Raw genomic sequence first — 21,888 nt, 5'->3', positions numbered from 1 at the left:
GAAATCTCACAGCGTGAGATTAAATTTGCTTTCGAATGAATACACTTTTGATTGGTCCAAACTATGTAAAAGCACTGAAAATCCGGGTACAACCTGACGGTGGACCACAAAAACAGATGAAATTTCAATTTGTAAAAAAATCGCGCAAAGTAGTGAACTTTGAAAAATTCCAGTAAATTGAATTTTTGTTGCATCAAAAATCTAAAGACAGCAAAATGTTAGAATTTTAATAAATATTTAAAAAAAAACTATTTTTTTCAAAAACTCTATCATCGCTCGAACAGTATTTACTACCAATCGAATGAAAAGTAGGTTTTTCAGACCACATTTTGAACTTTTTGCGACCCTTTCACTAAAAAAAATTTAAAAAAATATTTCTTGGCTTCATGATGTAGACATTAACTTCAGCTTTCATATGCATAAAGCAAATTTTTTTTTTGGACGTGTTATATATGAACTACAGCCGTTGTCCTGAGGCATGTTTTTTCGGATTTTTTTTTCTTTCATGCTGAATAATAAGAAACTAGTAGCTTAAGGTACATTATATATATAATGTTCTGAACATATTTTACTGACATTACAAGGTTTCTATTGATATAAGTTTTGTTTAGATCGGTTGAACACGCCAAAAGTTATATCGATTGGAGCTTGTAGTGTCAAATTGACACTCCTAGTGCTGATAAGGGTAACGAAATCTGATGCGGATGAGGGTTAATGTATGTGTTTTCTGGTTATCAGCATAGTGTTACTATTGTTTATTTTTGTATTACAAGGTGAAAGCAAAATTTTGTTTTGTGTTTTATTCTTATTTTGTGCATAAAACTTGATATCCGAACTTAATAGGAAAGCCACTGAAGTTATCTTGCACACAGGTTGGTTAACGCTTAGAAATTTAGATTTCATGTTCGGCTTTGCTTTTTCAGACAAACTGGATGGATCCTTCTCGAGGTCTAGATCATCTTCAATGTCAAGTCTAGACAATGCAAGTTCCGAAACCATGACGTGTTTGGCCTTTGCGGATAGCTACATCAAAAAAAGTGGTAAGTGATTGATCAAATAAAGTCAAATAAGTCTCAAAATTTTATTACATTACGAAATGAACATTTGAATTTTGGTTTAGATACAGTGAAGTCGAACAAAAATAAACATCATTATATATTCATTAAATTGGGCATGGCATGGAAGACTGATATCGCAGTTAATTGACTGTTGGTACCAACCTTTAAACTTAGTTTATCCATCCACAGACCCATCATCGACCCTACCGACGCTATGGATTGGCACGAATTTGGGTACCGTTCTCACAGTATCGTTAAGCATACCTGATCAGGAAGCGCGCAAAACTGAAGCTGTTCATGCATCGCTCACAGGTATATGACTAAAAAGAGTACTTATTCGTTATTGCAGTGCTTTTCCCATTACTTTTATCTTTCCCAACAGGTGTTACGTTTCGTTTGAAAGGATCTATTCTATCAATGTCATTATTGGATTGCAATGGTGCTCTTATACCTTATACGTTTGAGTCATGGAAAGATGATCTCAAGGAAGGCAAAGACAAACGTGATAGTGAGTAGTACCCCACCTAAATAATTGTGCAAAACTGGAGGTGTGGTTAAACTTATGTTTGATTTTTTTTCGTACTGTCACGTTTCAGAAACTCCTTCAAAGGCAACATCCAACAAAACTAGTCCAACAAATCCAGATGCTTTATATGATCGTCAATTTATAGTTATTGCTAGCGAAAAACAAGCTGGCGTTTTCGCGCTTCCAAGTCAAAATTGTGTATACAAGAAAACTATTGCTGAGACTGACTTTATTGTTAAAGCTGAAATCATTAGTATGCGAGGTATGAATGAGGCATAATCAAAATGCCTATGAATTGCCTAGTGATTCATTATGGTTTCTCAATTTTTTTCCATTCTTTCGTTTGTCATTGTAGATAGCGTTTGTTTGATTTGCTACGCGTCAACTGGTTATCTAATGGTGTACACGTTACCAAGCCTTAAGCCTTTACTGAATGTAGAATTTCTTCCCCTATCAGACCTAAGGTAAGTATTTCTTTCAATGAGCTAACTTATGTTGAACAACAATTACAAAACTGCGTGTTTTTACTTGTTATTTCCATGTTGAAATCTATCTGATAATAATTGCTCTAATGAACGTAACTTTGGGAATTATTTTCTTACTCAGCTACAATTAACAATCCAGAACGCCTTCGATCGTAACGTATTGGTCCAGGGTTGATTTCGGTTAGCCTTGACACCTTTCCCTCAAATTACCATTCTTAGTTTATTCGTGTCTATTTTGAAAGTCACATACACAGTAAACGAAAATTACCGAGTTCGGTAATGTTTTTACCGAAATCCTAACATGTGTAAATCGTTAAACTGTTCGGTATTTTTTTCGGCAAAAAATAAACGATCATCGGTAAATCGATTCTTCATTTACCGATGTTCGTTTATTTTTTACCGAAAAAATTACCGAACAGTTTAACGATTTAAACATGTTAGGATTTCGGTAAAAAAATTACCGAACTCGGTAATTTTCGTTTACTGTGTACATTCTATATTTCAATTCAAACAAAATTTCCAACGGTATAAGATATAGATATGGGTTTCATTTAAGTTTGTTTGTTACGAGATTTTAAGGCCTCGGATGGAAATGGGTATATTTGTTTTACAATTTATTGCTCTTGTTACCGCAAAACGTTCATTAGATTCGTTCGGCAAAGCCGTGTATTAGAACAAGAGTTATTCAATTGTCGAATAAATAGATTCTTCAAACATTTTATTGGATGCTGAGGTACTTGAAGCCTTTTCTTATAAAATAACTAGTTCAACGATTGATTTAAGTTTTTTAGGCACAATTTGAAAGAGACTTAAAAGAAAATTCTAATGAATTTACAATAATAAAACGTGCTACATTAAGTGTCTTATTGATGGTGAGATTAAAAAAAAATGAAAACTTTATAAATCTAAATACATACTGAACGTGATGTTAAAAAAATTATAATTTTTCATCAATCGAAGTCCTAAGTATATTTTTGATAAAACATGAAATGAAGATTTTTTCAAGTGATGGTATTCTTTGACATGTTCTGAATGGTTTAGAGCATGGGTGGCCAAGATTTTTACCAAAATGGTCTAATTTTGAAGCTAGCGGACAGCAGTAATTGAATTTCTTTTTGAAAATTTCGCATCGTGGTCTTTGTATGTACATCGAAAGAAAAAAATGTTTGCATAAATTCGGGGGTTCTTAACCTTCCAAAGCTCTTCGGGCCAATATGACCCGAAGCGCACTTTTAATTCATCATAACTCAGCGAAAAAAAGCGCATAAATTTGATTTCAATCACCTCCCTGGGGAATCACAAAATAAGCAATCTGTAGTACCAGGCAATTTTAAATGACCACCGCAGGTGCTTGCGAGTTTGCAAGAGTTTGCGAGTGTTTACCTGATCGCAAATATGGACCGATTTCGATAATTTTTAATTCATTGTATAGATAATTTATTCTAATATCGGAATTTTGAAAAATTAAGTCAAAATGTTTTACCAGATTACCAGTAGCTGATTCACAATAAATAAAGCATTGAAAAAGAGGTTTTTTAAAATGTTTATAACTTCTGACAGGTTTCAAATATTGTGCTGACTTAATATAACAGTTTTGATTGTCAAAAATAAATCTATCCATGGATGTGTAAATATTTGGGGTCCAAAAGAAATTTTGGCCGCTGTCCCGGAACTTCCGGTAGAAAAAATACTTACCAAAAAAATACCACAATTTTCTCATGGTTTTGATAAAAATAGAACATTATACTGTATCAAATCATTCAAAGTATTTCGAATTTCATGACCGCTGACGTGGCTAAGTAGAACGAGTTACACATCGCCAATGGTTGCTACTCCGTGATTGATTGAGGCCATCCACGGTGCACAGTATAATAAGGTGATATCTTCCCGATAATGTCGTCATTACTATCCATCTAGTGATCGGATTATTCTCCGCGCGCGAAACTTTTTGCCCGGCACGCTATAGGCAGATAGTAATGACGTCACTAGTTTGCATTCAAACGAGTTGTTTACTCGTGTTAGTAGCCTACCTTATATACTTATACCGTGGAGGCCATCAATTTTGTACATGGGCCAAAAAATGCAGCTTAAGATGAGCGATTCATTCTCAATGCACAAACTCATGCTCTCCCTTTTTTTTCCTTGTAGGGGAGAGCCTACTGCGACCAGTAATTGATCTATTGTGGTAATTACCCCGCGTTAATATATGCTATCAGGCTCACCTGCACTATGTGTTGAAGTGACAGTTGATTGCTGTCTAAGCTTTTTATCCCAATCGGGTATGATATCAAAGATGTATGATATAACCTTCTTAGGGCTGATACGCAACCATATGTCTTGTGCGCTTGTTAACTTTGCCCCAAGTACACGCTCTCTCCTACTTAGTAGGGCGCAGCAGTTGCATAGGAGATGCTCTGCAATTTCTTTTTCGAACCCGCAGAACCGACAGTCATCGTCTTGAATAATGTTTATTCGTTTGGGATGTTATTTTGTTGGACAATGTCCGGTCAAGAGACCTGTGTAAGTACTTAACTCGTGCTTACTTAGGTTCAACATGTTTTTGGAGAGTCGTGCGCTTGATTCAATGAATCTTTTCGCCTGAGCTGCTCCCTCTGATGTTCTTCAATTGGAGACAATAGTAGTGCTTTTCCAGTTCTTGAGTTCCATATTCAAGGCACTCCTCGATACTCCGCAGAAAGGTTCAGGTCCAATGAACAGGCCCTGAGATCCTTCCCTAGCTAGCTGGTCAGCTTCTTCGTTCCATAGGATACCGCAGTGGCCTGGAACCCAGAATAAAAATACTCTGTTCCGTATGGCCAGGTTTCTTAGTGCAACAATACACTCCCATACTAGCTTGGAGTAACATGTGAACGTACTTAGTGCTCGGAGAGCGGCCTGGCTTCTAAGAGTATATAGATATTTGTGTACCTGTATCCTCTTTTCAAACAGGTTAAAGTGCATTCTGGAATTGCTTGAACTAACAGCTTCGGCTTGGTACACTGTTGGCCAGTTTCCCATAGGAATTGAGATCCTGAGTCTAGGTCCGAACACCCCTGCCACAGTTCTTTTATCCTTTTTTGACCCATTAGTAAAGAATTTTATCGATCCGAAAAGTACCGTAGGCCCACTTGATTTCCACACGTCCCTATCGTTGATAGTTAAATTGTATGGTATGTCTAAATTGAAAACGGGTTCAATCTAGTCATTGTTCTTTACAATAAGTGAGTTAATTTTAAATATCTTCAGGATTCCTGTAAGATCCCCCTCATATAGAGTTTTATTTTTGGAGAGTCCCACGGGACTGCGTTCTGCCTCTAGCTCAATAAATTGATGTAGTGGCAGAAAATTTAGTAGTGCATTAAGGGCCTCGTTTGATGTGCTTCGCATGGCGCCAGTTATAGCTAGGGTTGCTATTCTTTGAAGCTTCGCTAGTTTCTTCCGGGCCGTAGCTTGCACAATTTTGGTCCACCGTACTAAGAGGCATAAGAGATTTTGGGTCTTATTATAGCTGTAAATATCCAATGGATAATGTTCGGCCTTAGTCCCCATTTTTTCTCTACTCCTTTGAGGCAGATCCACAGAGATGCCGTAGCTTTGGCTATTACATGCTCTAATTGTGGGTTCCATGATAGTTTTGAGTCTAGTATGATTCCTAGATATTTCACTTGTGATTCGAAGTTCAGGACTTCCCCATCTAATGTTAGAGGTTTTAGTGCAGTTTTTCGTCTCGTGGTGAATGCTATCACAGTAGTTTTGGAAGAGTTAATGATCAGTCCCTCTTCCCTGCACCAGAATAGTGCGTAGTTTAGCGCAGATTGCATTCTATTTGACAAAACGTTCTCATATTTTCCTCGAACTATTATAACTACTAAAAGTTAGGGTTTTGCTCCAAAACTACCAGCTAGCTCACGTGGTCTTTTCGTAATCTCAGGGCGGCCTACGATCTCGGGGAGGACTGTTAACAACCAATCACGTGTCAAATAAGAGGAACAAGACTTAAACCAAGACAAGGACATTAGCTCAATAAACAGTTAGAGGAACAAAAGTTTACATTTGCATGACAGGTTTTTTTTATTAAGACCTGCCCATTTTGTTGAGTAGAGCACTATTTTTGGTCCGGCTGGGTGATGTTATCGGCTAGTAGCTAGTTGGCGAAGCTCTTTCCAGGATTTTGCGGGTACGAGTTTTATTTCCTCCACTCTGCTTTTAGCTTGGGAACCAGGGAATACCGCCTTGACGGCACGGACGTTGTTTTCGTTCGCGGGCCACCTCAACCGGTTCGTAAAAGATGTTAACCGTCTCGCTCGCGGTGTATACCAGCCAGACGGCGGCAACGCTATTCAAACCGTATGGAGCACATCTCTCAGATTTCCTCTCTGATTTCTCCTTTTTTGACAGATTTAAGCTTTTTTTCTTCAGATTTAAGCTTTCGTCTCCTATCTTTTCAAGGTAAAAAAAGCTTAAATCTGAGGAAAAAAAGCTTAAAAACGAGATTCACGACCACTTATTTAAAAGATGTTGGTCACACGATACATAGACAAAACGTGTTACGTTGCCTCCCTCTGATACCAGCCTGGTGGAATTCCCGCGATGTTTAACCAGAGTCGTCGGCAAGGGGAATCTTCCGTTCCCGTTGAACTTTTAGCCGGACACTGAACTGGGACAGCCAAAGGTGAAACACCTAGTCCCAGGTATTCCCTAGTTCCCAAGCTAAAAGCAGAGTGGAGGCAGGCTTGAAATTTCTCTAAAGAGAATCACCGACGTGCTCGGTCAGAGCGAACACACACTACAGTGAAAAAATGTTTTCACTTGGGAGATCGACAGCGACGGCAGTTGGCTTGGCTTGTTGCGTTTACCAACACATACGAAGCTGAACCACTCGCCCGAAACATTCATCGTTTGTTGATGCTATTATTATGCACACTATCGTGTTTGTTTTTGTCTTTGCTTTTTCATGGCTTGAACTAGCCGGTCCTGTATTTTCACCGGGGTGCTCTACGGTGACAAATTGTCGCACGCCGAAGCTATTGAAATTAGGTGTGTGTGGCTTTCGAAACCGGGGTGCGAATAATGTGTGGAGACGAACAAAAAATCTCACCCGGGTGATTTGCAGCTATCGCACGGGGGTGTTATATTCTCCGTTCTCCGTCTTTCTCGGTAGAGAATGGCATCTCTGAGTGGAGGAAATAAAACCCGTACCCGCAAAATACTGGAAAGAGCTTCGCCAACTAGCTACTAGCCGATAACATCACCCAGCCGAACCAAAGGTAGTGCACTACTCAACAAAATGGGCAAGTCTTAATAAAAAAAAACCCGTCATGTAAATGTAAACTTTTGTTCCTCTACCTGTTTATTGAGCTAATGTCCTTGTCTAGGTTTAAGTCTTGTTCCTCTTATTTGACACGTGGTTGGTTGTTAACAGTCCTCCCCGAGATCGTAGGCTGCCCTGAGATTACGAAAAGACCACATGAGCTAGCTTGGAGTAAAACCCTAACTTTCAAATGGAGCCCAACGTGGGGCACGAACCCACGACCCTCAGATTAAGAGTCTAATGCTCTATCGACTGAGCTAGCCGGGTTGGGCAGCCTGGAGTAAGAGTTTTACTTTCTCTAACTGCTCTGTTTCCTGAGGCGTAAGTATACAATCAGGCATGATTGATTCACAATCACTTTCTTCCTGCAGCAACGTAGAATCTGCGGATAAATTTTGAATTTAGACCAAACTGTCATACCTAATAAACAGTATACTAACAGGTCCTTAACAACTAATGTGGGGACAACTTTCGTTCGGTTCTCCAAACAGTATGGAGCAAAAATTTCACCCAAAATTAACAACTTTCTGTCATTAGCAGACTTAACCTCTAATAAATTTGATAACGGTCTAAGCTTGATATTGCGCATACGCTGGAATAATTTATCACTTATCAGTGTTTTATTACTACCTGAATCTAACAAACCTTTGACTCGAAGATTGTGGATGAAAACCAAGGCGTAAGGTCGATTATCAGTATTGGTTGGAAGAGTAATTTGAAGGACTTCGAAAGGCTCTGCTGAATAGCAATCCGATTGAACCGGCTCACAGTTGAAGGAGCGCGGGTCAGGTAGGCAATGTTCTACGCGGTTTCTTTCGACTCTCGGCGTTTTTTGATTGTCGGCCTGCCGTTTTTTTTGGCAGTACGGGCACTGCTGAACATCGTAGCCTTTAAACCCGAAGACATAGCCAATCAGCGATTTCAATGTTCGACACTGCTGCACCTGGTGATCTGGTTGACGGCAATGTAAATCTACATTCGGTGGCGGGGGTTTGAAACCGGAAACAAGGAATTCAAGCGTGCGACGAAGCTGAGATGCTTTGGGTTCGGCCTGGTGGAATTCCCGCGATGTTTAACAAGAGTCGTCCGCAAAGGGAATCTTCCGTTCTCGTTGAACTTTTAGCCGGACACTGGACTCAACAAACGTCTGCACTTTTGATGGCTGTGCAAGACGCCTGTTTCTTCAAACCTTTGGCTGTCCCAATGTAAGTGATCAGAAAAAAACAACCTTTTTCCTGATTTCCGCCTCGGCAATCTCCACCGCTGCATCCGGTTTTTTTTGACATGTCTTATGAGCATATTTTGACATATGTCATTTAACGGTACTCAATTAGCCGGGTGTTACTTATCGTTATTATGGTAATTATTGAAATTTAAATTAACGTTTAAATTATTGAGCTTTTCATACAAACAAATATTCAAACAAATTAAATTTATTTAACGCGAACAAAACCAAATTTGTAATAATCTAAATCATTGTTGCCAATTCTCAATGACAGAATTGAATCGGTAACACTACGTCGTCTGCAAAGCCAATTACTTCGATTCCCATAGATACAAGTTTGTTTAGGAGGTCATCCACGATCAGTGACCACAACAACGGTGATAGAACCCCACCTTGGGGACATCCCTTCGTTGGAGTGGCACTGATTGTACGTTCTCTCAAGCTTTCATAAATGCACAGAATTTTTTTTGACTATTACGTGTCACTGAAACTGCAACCTTTAAAATAAATCAACCTGTAATTAAAAAAACGTGTAATTTTAAATTATTTTCCTTGAAAGTTAACGAAGATCCATTTATTATTACAGCAAATGTCCTGCAAAAAAGTTGTACACTGAAAATTAAATGTCACGTAATTTGTTTTTCGACCAGTAAAATAACGTTAAATGTCCTGCTCCTTTTTGTTACAGGACATTTCCGTAATTTTACAGGAAATAATTTTTGCTGTGTGAATCTATTTATTGGCATGGCACTAGTCCAGTCAACAATTGCTGTGTGGCACCCTCGTCTTTTCATAACTGATTCGATTGAGTTGTGAGGTGCGTTGTCGAATGCACCTGGAATGTCTAGAAAAGAAGCAAGTGCTATTTCTTTTGCCTCAATGGTCTTTTCTAGTTTTTGTGCCTAAACCGTAGACATTCCTTTTTTTGTAAGCGAACTGAAAATTGTTCAGTTTACTATAGCTAAGATACTGCGATATAATGTGCTCGTCAAGTGTCTTCTCCATTTTGTTCAAGATAATGGATGTAAGACTGATAGGTCTGAACTGAATGCCTTTGGTTGGGTTTTATCTTTTTCCCTGGTTTTGGGATAAGGGGATGCCCTCCCTAAAAAATAGATTAAAAACGACGCCGGCCACGTCCTAGTAATCAAAGAGGGATGAAGGAAGAATTGTTGGTAAAGCATGGATCATCAGAAATCTGGACGAACTGTTTATTATACCATAGCGCTCCTAGTTGTCGGATCTGGAATTTTTCGACAGTACTTTGTTCGGAAATGTTTCCTCTATCAGTGCTGAAAATTTCATTACGATTCGTTTTGTTCCAAAAAAGTTACACGTGAGAGAAGCCGCGAGACGAAAATTAATTTTGGACACCCACGTTCAAAAACCCGATGTGGTCTGGTTAAAAAATCGCGAAATCTGATTTGAGGAGGCTTCCTGACCAAAAATTTTACAAAGCCACTGGTCGGAGTGATGTCCCCATCAAGTTCAAATTCGTTTTTGCCAATAACTTTGCAGAAAATTGTTTGATCTGGCCAGATATTTGGAGCTGCGGCCGAAAAACCCCGGTTTTTTTTGTGAAAAACAAGACCATGAACTGCGAAATGTATAAGGAGGAGTGCCTGAAAAATATGTTTTTTCCTTTTGTTAGATCTCACAAAGAACCAGTAAAGTTTATGCTAGATTTAGCTAGCTGCCGTTACAGCGAAGAGGTACTACATTGGTATCGGGCCATCTGGTGGATTTTGTCGAAAAGGACGTCAACCCACCCAACTGCCCTCAATTCCGCCCTATCGAAAAATTTTGAGCAATTGTTAATCAGAAGATGAAGAAGAATGGTAGGACGACTCGGGATGCAACAGAGATGAAGATATTGTGGAACAAAATGGCCGCTGAGGGCAGTGAATGGCCGCTGAGGTCAGTGAATGTCCAAACTTAGATGAGTGGTTCTCGACGAAAAGTACGAAATTTCATCAAAACAACATCGGAATAATTTTTTTTATTATTTTTCCTTTAAAGTGCAGGAAAAACCCTACAATTTGAGCACAAAACATTTTTATTTCGTTTATATAGCTCCGAGATAGACCCTTTTTAATGCGTCCAGATTTGTAGTGATCCATGCTTTAAGATACTTTTTAGAATCAACCATAAACCATAACCATAAACCAAAAGCTTGTTTTGAAACACTCTGAAACAATGATGAGTCAGTATCATCAGTTATAGAAACCGGTTATACGTCTGCGAATCTATTTTCAAGTATCTCAGAAAGGGTTGTGTTATTTAGGGAGAGGTTTGGAGCAGGAGCTATTTTCGGAAATTTTGATGAAAATCTGGGCCACCCATGGTTTGGAGTCATATCTTCGTCTTTTGAAGTATTTTGGGGAAATGCGGGGCACAGACTTCCACCATCGGACATTCTTTTTCCACTCCACATTATTTCCGTTTTCAATTATCTTTCCTTTAGTTTTTTTTCCGATGACACATCCAGTTTCGAAATTCCTTGGCTCGATCTATGTTCGTTCATTACGTTTTAAATATTGTGAAGTTGACACTGTAGAGCAGATGAAGGCTTAATAGTATAGTACTTTGATTTTTTTTCTTAAATCATCTCATGATTCGTTTTTGATGCATTTCTTCCGTAGTTTCCAAACCAAATGTAAACAGGGAATGGTTGATCCGATGTTGTCGATTTGGGGACAGCAATTGATCGTGTATGAAGATACAACTCTGTAAGTCTCTCGTGTCATACTTGCCAGGAGGAACATGCTTGCCATTAGACTCTCCGAATTGGGCCAATCGATCATTGAATATAAATGAGCAGAAAAAGTCTATTCAAATTGTGTAACAGTGAGCTTTTCGAAATTCGGAGAAGATAATGATGCAACTCAATGCACAATGGGAAAAAATCGCTGATTTAATGACCTAAACTAATACTTGTTTTATGTAAAATTTTTTCTTGAGATCGAATATGCCATCGCATTTTACAGGGGACATCTGAGGAATGTGTTATTTGCCCTAAATACCCAGTAAAACAAGCATAACTTCGAAAAAATGAATTTGAGAAAAACAAATTCCAGTAAATCTGTTTTTGGAAACATTCTGATGTTATGTGAAAGTTTCATGAAGATTAATAAAGTGTTACGCCTTTTAAATGAGGCCTTTCTCATAAAAACGGCTATTTTGACCAATTTATATTTTGTAACGCTAAATTTTAATACAAAAATATATAACTTTTGCATACATTTATTGGTCGATCCAAAATTTTCAGCGTTGTTCAATGCATTCTTAAGCTTTTATTTGATGTTCTTTTTGTTAAAATCGATTAGATTGTAGTGAGATATAACAATTATAAAAAAAAATGACATAATCTTCATAGGGATAAAATGAGGCAAAATAGATCGCTCATCGGTCCGTTTCAAATAATTACTTAATACTTAATATTTAACAACCTTTCAGCTCATTTTATAAAATTGCAATGATTTGAATTCTCATGTTTATTAGTAATATAAGGAAAATAGCTTATTTCTAGGTAATTAAGGTTAAATAACACCCCACTGTGATGTCTCCAACCAAATCCGTCGGCAGATTTGAAATTTTTGAGAAAATTTCACGTAAGATAAGTCTTTTTCCAGGTCCATAAACCTGCGACTTCGAACTTTTTGGAATTTTCTTGTCAAAATTTTCCCGTTGTGCAATGAAAAGTTCCAAAGTATTTCTATTGGGGAAAGTCCAGGAATCTTTATGACCTATACACACATTTTTTTTCTTATATATTGAATAGTTTGTATGTGTGTATGTAACTAGGCATTGATGAATGAGGGTAAATTATTGTTTAAATAATTTTCCTATTCGTATTTATTACATGGAATTATAAGATCTTCGGACTTTCCCTTTCGAACCGTTTTGTACGAGATAGTTTCAAACCGTTTGTAATTCTATGTAAAAACTGATCAAATTGAGTTCTTATGAATGGTTTAATTTTGAATCCTTTACCTGCAACTCAATAGGCTTTAAAAATTGTGTAAATATCATTATGTTATGAAATGAAATATTTGTTATTTTATTTTTCTGTTGAAATATTTGTTTACATCTTAGTTGAAACTTAGAAAAAACAGCACTCGTAACCTATATTTAAAAACCAGAATTCATATTATATTAAAAATGTTTTTTTTTAACAAATATTTGCTTAACATGCAATGGAAACAATAAGAGTTTGGATGCAGATGTAAGATTGAAAATCTCGATTTCGATCCAGAGTAAATATTCTAAATGTCAGATTTAGACTTCAGATGTTAATTTCAGACTGGAATTTCTAATCCAGATCTCAGATTCAGGGCTTAGATTCAGATTTCAATTTTAAACTTTCAATTTAGATATCAGACTATTTACCAGACTTAGACAGGATTCATAGATTTAGATTAATAATTCTTTTTTGCGGGGTAAAGTATGGTGTACGTTAATAAATTTTCCTCGCAAAAATGCTCTTTCGCTCTTTTCAACATCTGTAAAATTTTCTTCTCCCTTCTCTATCCATCTCTATCAATTTTCATTTCTGATATTCTTTCTCCAAGAATATACCTTTCACCGATATGCCGAAAAATAAATTTACGAAGATTAATAATTCGGAGTTAGAAATTGGACTCCGAATGCAAGATCAGATTTAGACTCCAATTTCTAACTCAGTTTTAGATTATACTAAGAGTAAATTATTCTCGGTTCCTTGTGATGCCTACTTTACCTCCAGATAAGTTATCAGTCGTTTATTTTTTATCAAAACCTATTCTTGATTTATTAAGTTTATACAGGTTCTGTTAGCATAAGAAAATTATTTTGCGAGCAAAAATCAACTCACAGTGAATGACAGTTATGATCCGTCTCGGGCAGGTTAAAGAGAAAGGCTTTTGCAAGGTTTGTGTAACAATTATATCCCGAGATAACAATCTCTAAATAATTGATTTATTTTTTTCGATAAAACACATTGTTGACGAGACGATTTCAGTTTCTTTTGATAAATACAATCTCAAACTGGAATCGACGATTATCTTTTTATTAAAACTGTCACTTTAAAACTGTTAATCATAAAGTTAGGCACTTTATGATTAACTTAATGTCTTCTTGCTACTACAAACGGAATATTTTTATGTTATTCAAAAACTATACGAAGCGTCACTCTTGCAATACACATAAATATATTAATCTTGATGACCTTATCGAAATAATGTAATTTTTTTCTCTCTCCCCATCTTTTCACAGCATTTCGAAAACCTTCAGCTTTAGTAATAAAGGGCACGGATTATACCTAGCTACACCCACCGAAATTCAAAAGTTTACGGTCTGCCAAGAATTTTGGTATGTTTCTTACAAGTTTTGTTAATTTCAGTTTATGTTCTAACGTATGCATTGAAAAATTGACTTTTTTTAATGGTTGTATAAAAACACTAAGAGAGATAAACAAGCTCTGTAAATTTACTGTGGAAGGTAGTATCATAAGCTTACTTGCGAAAAAAAATTGCGACTCTGCGAGTGACCTTCCGGTAGTTAACCGGAATATTTAAAAAATGTTGACCGCAAATATGCGTGTAAAAATGCACAATGAGTGTGACATTAGAATGAGTCGATTTGGAGTCTTTTTTGAATTTCTCAAACCCTGGGGTCTTAAAAGATTCGGTTTGGTTCAAAACTCATCCATGATTTTTGCAGAATTTTTAAGAAACGTTTACATGAGTAAATTTGAACTTTTAGGTTTGTATGGGAAAATTGAATATTTTATACTGAAATATCAACATCGTTTTGTTTCTTCTGTGCAACCGAACCTTCTGATGGTTTTTGTGCCAATTTATAATTTCTTTCAAGCAAATTTTCCGCTGAATAACTTTGTCGAAGACCGTAACTTCGTATCTTTTTAGACAAAAAAGTTATTAGCTGTTAAACAAGGGTATGTCTTTTGGCATTGATTAACAATAAATTCAATTGACACCATTGCTTGTGCCCCACGAAGTACGGCATGAAAAGTAATCACGCAATACCTCGCTGGGCACCCAGCAGCAAGGTTGCCAAAAAAAAAACTGTGTTTTTGAAAAACATAATTCTGACTTTCTGTGATTTTACCCAAAAATTCTGTGATGGATTTCTGTGATGCTATTTCCTTGAATTTCATAGAAAATTCATGATAAACTGGGTCTTTTTCACATTTTAGTTGGACAAAATCAATTACCATTACCAATCTTATCATACTTTTCAAATTCAAAGTAAGAAATTTCAATTTGATACTGTCCGAAAAAATTATAATTTAAGAAATCCATGCAAAATTTTAAAATTCTGTGAAATCTGTGAAAATTTCAAAATTCTGTGTTCTGTGACACAGATTCTGTGATGAAAATTTGCTCAAAATTCTGTGAAATTACAGATTTTTCTGTGATTTCGGCAACCTTGCCCAGCAGTGATGTCAATAGAATTTATTGTTAATCAATGCCAAAAGACATACACGCTCGGCCATATTGAACCATTAATGTTTGAAAAATAACCATAATGGCAGTTTTGTGGATCAAGTCGTTTTATGAGTTTTCACTGAAAACTCATAAAATGGGATTTCAAGGAGAACTTGCATTATGGTTATTTTTTAAACATGCTCTTCGCAGGTGAAAATGGTTGAAAATCAACCGTTTTCAGAAAAAAGGGAACCAGATTCAATCCTCAAGGAATTTAACAAAAGTTTTTCAATTAAATTTGAATCTTAGCGCAAAATCTGTTTTATCAATGTTACCAAATTTATTAGTTACTTTGTAGAAAAGGAAACCTTATTAGTTCGTTAATACATGATTGAATACAAAAAAAATGAAGTTCCAGTCGAAACGGAGTTTTTTCCTCTGCTGTAGTAGGAAAAGCCTCGATGAAAATGTGCATCTATGATCTCATTACAGAATTTCAGAATGACTTTCTGTCGCCATCCAGGCCGATTAGGGTGTCCGTAAATCACCAAAGCTCGCTTCGCACATTGTAAATTGTTGTAAATTTTCCGGATCAGCTCTTCCTAATGTAACTGCCGGTTCATGGAAAAGATCCAAGTTTAAAAAAGCTGACGCTTATCAGCTCTATATCGAGACGGGTTATCTAGAATTTAGAACGGAGTTTTAATTTGAGACCAAAAATTATTAATCTGCGAATTACCTAAGCATTGGCACAGATTTTCTGGAACCCCACCTCTAAGCACATAATTGCCAAGGATCCGACCTTCTAATTTTTGTTTGTGACCCTCTCCGCTGCCATCGGTATACCGACCGGATTCCTGTTTACAGATCCCTCCTCAGTGTGACTTCTGCTGGGCTGCAGGTGTACATCAAACATTGAAAAGTTCCTAACGATTTTGGGTGAACTTTGCGGAGCAGCATTTTTCCACTGCTGGACGAGCCGATGGCTTAGCAGCCGGTGTTTATTTTGTTCTCGCAGGTTACTATCTCCTATTACCACACGGTTTTTATTGCGATCTAAACGGGAACGTTTGGCCTAAATGACAAAAATGGATATTAGAGGTTATGTTATTAGCATTAATTTGTTTCCATACCGGTAATCACGTTTGTTCCGCCGGATTTGATGGCTTCTCGGGTTTACTTCTCAATTCTTCGATTGTAAACTTGTTCAGATTTAGCTGGTAGATTAAAAAAAAAGGAAAACAACCAAGCCCGGATAGTTTATACGGTGCCAAATGTACAAACTCTTTCAAAGCATTCGGAAAACAACAACAGAGAAACTTTTTCCCGTTCGAGTTCAACCGTTTACTGCGAATTCGATTGGAACTCCAAAAATGGTTAAAATTCAGCAATTGATCATGTTTAAAAAATAACAATTTTAGAAGTTCTTCAAGAAAAACCATAAAACGGTTCAAAAAAAGGCAGAAATGGTTAGAAAAAAATGAGCGTGTACCTTTGTTGAACAGCTAATAACTTTTTTTTTCTAAGAATATACGAAGTTACGGTCTTCGTCAAAGTTGTTCAGCAGAAAATTTGCTTGAGAGAATTTATAAATTGGCACAGAAACCATTAGCAGGCTCGGTTGCACAGAAGAAACAAAAATGATTAAGATTTTTCAGTACAAAAGATTTAATTTTCCCATACAAACCAAAAGTTCAAATTTACTCATGTATACGTTATTTAAAAATTCTGCAAAAAATCATGGATGAGTTTTGAACCAAAAAAAAGCTTTCAAGACCCCAGGGTTTGAGAAATTCAAAAATGACCCCAAATCGACTCAGTCTAGTGTGACATGTCTCTCTTCTAACCTTAATTACTTTTGTCGTTACTCGTATTATCATACAGTCTTCAATAAGAATGTGATATCTAGATTAAGAATACCAAATTCGTGGAGCAATCGGTGCATCTTTTAGTTAAAGCCAAAAAATGGATTTTGCAATGCATTGCTAGAAAAAAATGATCGAGGGTCTGGCATAGGGCCTTCTGGTAGGCTAAGGAACAATTTCAGCCCCAAGGTTTTGATTCTAGGACATAGCCCTCCTTCTAAGAATTCTAAGAAATTCTAAGAATAAATATCTATTGGCCTGCCAATTTTTGTAAATAGTAACGATCTTATTTATATATCTTATCGAGAAACTTGACTGGAAGTAGAGGATGTCGCACCCTTCGATATCTTCGCTATTCCTACAGGATTCCTTAAGGAAGCGACTTTAGTCCACTGCGGCAAAATATATCCATACACGGCTCTTGTGTACTCATCGAACAGAAAATGTTTTTCGTGAAAAGGATTTGAAACTTAATATTTTAAATTAATATTATGTGGTATGTCAAAGTCCTGGTTACAGAACATTTCAAAATTCAAAATAACGTCTTTTTGCAGGCTTAGCATCTTTTCGTCCATTAATTTAAAATCTAAAACTCATCACATTCTTTATGGTTACAAAGGTGTTAGATTACTGGATTGACATTTTTTGCTTGACCCTTCCAGCAACCAGTACAACGAAATGCTCGGAGAACTCTTCACACCCCAGGAAATGCCGGAGGCACCAAAGGAAAGCTTCTTCAAAGGGCTGTTTGGGGGTGGCATGAGGAATCTTGATCGAGAAGAATTGTGTAAGTGATCTCTTGAACGTAGCATTTTCGGCTACATACCTACATACACAAAACCTTTTCTGCTTTGATACTCACTAAGCCTTTTTATTGCAGTTGGTGAATCTAGTGGCAAGGCGAATAAATCGGTTGCCAAACATATACCCGGTCCCAACTCTAATCTCCAGGATTTAAACACTAGGGCCACGTCAGCATCCAGTGAAGTCAGCCGGGCCCATCAACTGATGCTCGAGCGCGGTGATAAGCTAAGTCAGCTCGAGGAAAGAACCGAACGCATGTCGAACGAAGCGCAACAATTTTCTAACTCCGCACATCTTCTAATGAATAAATATAAGGATAAAAAGTGGTATCAACTTTAATGAACGCGATACAGTGTACATATCTTCGTTAAAGTTGTAGTTTTCAACGTTATGCTTTCCGTTCATGTTTTCATATTTGATATCAAAAGTACAAAATATATATTTTTTAACTATGTTAGCGAAACGCTAGGCATTTTTTCTTTCAAATATTTGTTTTGTATCCTCATGTTGTTGTGGCATTTACATTACTGATGAGCTTACAATAGCTGAACGATAATAAGAAATTTGACCAGCTTGAACGCAACAGAACGTGTTATCTCTCCTGGTCGAAAAATGATTTCGACAGTTTCAAGCATTCAGAAATGTTTAACCTAAGTCATTATTTTTTTTAAGATAGGAGAAGAAGAAACAACAGATTTCATACAGTTCAAAACAAATTTCATAAGCGTAAAAATGCTCTGTTAAGTTATTTAAGTTTTGTTCGATTTTAATCATGTTTTATGTCTGCGCCTATCGACTTGTGCGAAATGCGTCGATGAAAAATTTGTGAGACATCGTCGGACGGAATTACCATGATTTCTGTGTAAAAAGACTCAGAAATATTTGAATCGCTCTTCATTTAATTTGCCTGGAAATAAAGTACAGTAAAATTTTATAGCTTATATTTCTTCTGTCAATGGTTTTTCCGAATTCAGAGGAATCTAGAAAGAAGTTTTAACAGAAAACTTAAACATTCATAATTAATCCTTTCTTTAAATCGGAGCAGAATGTAATTGGAGACGTATAAATGATTGAAAACCATACCATCTGGTAAAAATGAGACGCATTGGATATCGTAAACTATTTAAACAATTTATGTTTGAAATGGTATTTCTTGATAATAATGATTTAGTGCTGATGTGGTTTAGCGGATATGCTTACGCTTGTCTGGTTTTAGTATGCCAGGCGTACTGGGGTCGATTCCCGGTATCGGCAAGAAAACTTCTGGGTTCGAATCCCATAAGTTGTCGACAGGTAAGATGCGTTTCCATTAGATATACTTACTAAATATTACATTTTGCTACCGATGAAGGAACCATACATACATACATACATACATACATACATACATACATACATACATACATACATACACACACACACATATATACATTTGTTGATAATAACCATTCAGATTATAAGTACTGTTCTATCAGTTGAAATAAGTCTGGCAGACCACTGATAGAACTTTACTTGTAACTTGGTGAGCGTTTGAATTTCAACTACTCTTCAATCATTATGAAATATTTCACGAATCCTAGAATGTTCTGAATTTTGATAAACTATTTTCCGTAGAAAGTTGTTAACATCCATAATTGATTCATACACTGCAATACAAGTCTCAAACAAACGTTACCCAAAATAAGTGTGACTGGAAGATAAAATTGTTCAAGAACTGAATTCGGAATCGGTTTTCTATCTTCTTAGGTAAGTATTCCTAAGATGAATTGAATGGAATCAGCAATCCCAAGTAGTTCAATGTTCTTTTCATGGAACGTGGTAATCCTGCTATTAAGTTTCACTCGGATTGTGCAATTTTTGAATAGTTATGGTAAAAGAGTATCAAACTTTGTCCAAAATTTATCTTAACTTTCTATTTATTTAATTTCCTTGCAAAAATGCTGATGTTAAAATATTAGTGATGTCATAAGTCTCCTGTTGCTTGAAAAACTTGTTAAAATTTCTCATAAGAATTCAAAGCTAGAAAGGTAACGTAGACAAAAATGGAAGATCCAGAAATATATAACCTGGAAGAAGAATGAAGACAAAAAAGTTGGAAGAAAAAGTTTTACAATAGAAGAGGTGTTGTGAGACCTGTAAGACGACAAAATCGGGAATCCTTAGCTTACTTACAAAATTATTAGTGATACTATACAAATATATCTCACTGTCAGCCTTCTCCATACTGCTCATCAAGGACATGCATGTCAACACCACCTACTGACGAAAGGTCCTACTAAATTCACTGATAGTATCCATCACCAACGGCAACTGCAACAAATCAGAAATCCGCTTGAAGTAGTTCAGATCGTCGATGGTCATACATGATGGAGTGCTTGATACGTTGCCTTGTTTTTTCAAGAGTGAGGTATATTAGTAATTAATAACACTATATTTATATAAGTTTAGTTTTTTTTTCAGCGCAATGCACCAAAAAAACGCATTTGCCAGATCATGCCTCTAATTTCCTTTTTGAGACGAAACATAGCCAATATGTTCTAAAATGAATTGCTGAAATTAGAATATATTTTCTACGCATTTTCCGTCTAAAAACGTTCATATAAGAGGAATAATCAGGATTGCTTGGAGTTTTTCCCATAAAACACAGTGAATACGCCTTTCATTTCAAAAGGATAGTTAGAGCAATTCAAACCTTTTAGCGATCCAAAAAAAAGCAAGTTCTACACTGATTGGGCTCAAATACTGCTAGCAAAGGTGCTTATCGCTGGATAAAATTGTTCACTAGTAGATCAAATATTTCAGAAGGTAGGTGTTCATTGGAATAGTAAGCGCGGAACCTCGCGAGCATCAGCTAGTCATCCTGTCCGTTCTGACAGGAATACAATCTGGGCGCTTGAGGAATTCCCTTAGAACTTGTCACTCTTGGATGCTACTCTTGAGGAACATGTAGTCAATAACACAAAAAATTTGTACAACTTTTTCTTTCCTGAAGCAGATCGTTTGAGTGTTCTATCGTCAGTAGAAGGCCACCAGCAGAAGATATCAAATATTCCAGTTTGACCACATAATTACGCCGAGTAGGACAAAGTATCCTTAAGCTGAGACAATGTTGCCCTATTTGAAATAGTTCCGTTTGACACAATTTTCGATTATGTAGCTCAGCGCCTAACGATCACTCCTCAAATTCGGCATTTAACCAATTTAACTTTCAGCAGTGGAAGAGAAATAATAACTTATCGCCAAAAAAGTTATGTTAATAACATATATATATTTTCAAGCCATTTAGTTTATCGTTCATAGGAGGATGAATTCCACGCTGGATTAAAAAGAAAAATATTTGTAACCAACGACTGAATAATGTAATTATGAAACAACAATTCTTCCAGGGCATTAAAATTAGCTAAGAATGCATAATACAGACACAAACACACACATACAGACACCCGCGAACGATTGATAGAATCGTGTCATTGTTAGGCGGTTATTGTAAAGATAATAATGGTTTATAAAGGTGATCTAAAATGGCAAAAATTGATTATCGATTATCAGGCTGTTGGATAAGCGTTTTAAAAGTTTATTGGCTTAGGTCGTTAGAATAATATTGGCTTTAAGTGAGTTATATAAAGACGATGTACATATACTATTTTGATAGTAATTGTAATGTAATTGTAAATATGTTTGATAATTAGGTAATGAATGAAATAAATATGAATTTTTTAAAATCTGTTTTGGTTTGAATGAAATATCACAAGATTGATCAACCCTCATACGTCCCAGAAATTTTTACACGTTAGAGTTTCTGGAGTGTCAATTTGACACTCCTACTAAAACCGCTATATCTCTCTTGTTTCTCATCCGATTTGTACAAAATTTATAGTTTTTGAAAACTCGTAACGTAACTCAAATATTTATTTATTTACGATATTCACCAACTACAACACTTGAATGGTAGGCGCTGAGGGGCCGTTCACTAATTACGTAAGCACATAGGGAGGGGGAGGCGGGGTTTCACATTTGCTTACGATCTCTTACCAGGGGGGTAGGGGGGTTTCCGATTTTTTTCTTACTGCCTATTTATTGGTTATTTGTGACGTTATGTTATTTATCTTTTGATGTCTATTAATTTATAAAAAAAAATGGCTGGTTCTATAAAACCTATAGAGATCGAAGTCAAACCCTTATGCAA

The 21,888-nt window shown here is 36.4% G+C and overlaps 1 protein-coding gene across 6 annotated transcripts in view; it reads left to right on the top strand.

Annotated features, from left to right (window-relative positions):
* Nucleotides 1–21,424, top strand: part of LOC129739159 (syntaxin-binding protein 5) — an 82,859-nt gene extending 61,435 nt beyond the window's left edge. For 5 of the 6 annotated variants that reach the window (XM_055730569.1, XM_055730568.1, XM_055730566.1 and 2 more), the window contains 9 exons: nucleotides 924–1,040; nucleotides 1,248–1,370; nucleotides 1,441–1,566; nucleotides 1,655–1,846; nucleotides 1,940–2,048; nucleotides 11,248–11,334; nucleotides 13,859–13,954; nucleotides 17,561–17,685; nucleotides 17,779–21,424. In XM_055730569.1, coding sequence (XP_055586544.1) covers nucleotides 924–1,040; nucleotides 1,248–1,370; nucleotides 1,441–1,566; nucleotides 1,655–1,846; nucleotides 1,940–2,048; nucleotides 11,248–11,334; nucleotides 13,859–13,954; nucleotides 17,561–17,685; nucleotides 17,779–18,041 — 1,238 coding nt within the window. In that variant the 3' untranslated portion in view covers nucleotides 18,042–21,424. The remainder of the gene's footprint in view (nucleotides 1–923; nucleotides 1,041–1,247; nucleotides 1,371–1,440; nucleotides 1,567–1,654; nucleotides 1,847–1,939; nucleotides 2,049–11,247; nucleotides 11,335–13,858; nucleotides 13,955–17,560; nucleotides 17,686–17,778) is intronic. The other variant, XM_055730570.1, reaches the window with a different exon arrangement.
* Nucleotides 21,425–21,888: the final 464 nt, after the last annotated feature.

Source organism: Uranotaenia lowii, chromosome 1 (genome assembly GCF_029784155.1).
Source record: "Uranotaenia lowii strain MFRU-FL chromosome 1, ASM2978415v1, whole genome shotgun sequence".
NCBI lineage: Eukaryota > Metazoa > Arthropoda > Insecta > Diptera > Culicidae > Uranotaenia > Uranotaenia lowii.
The sequence above is the reverse complement of the archived record's forward strand: the minus strand, read 5'-3'. Positions and strand labels throughout refer to the sequence as shown.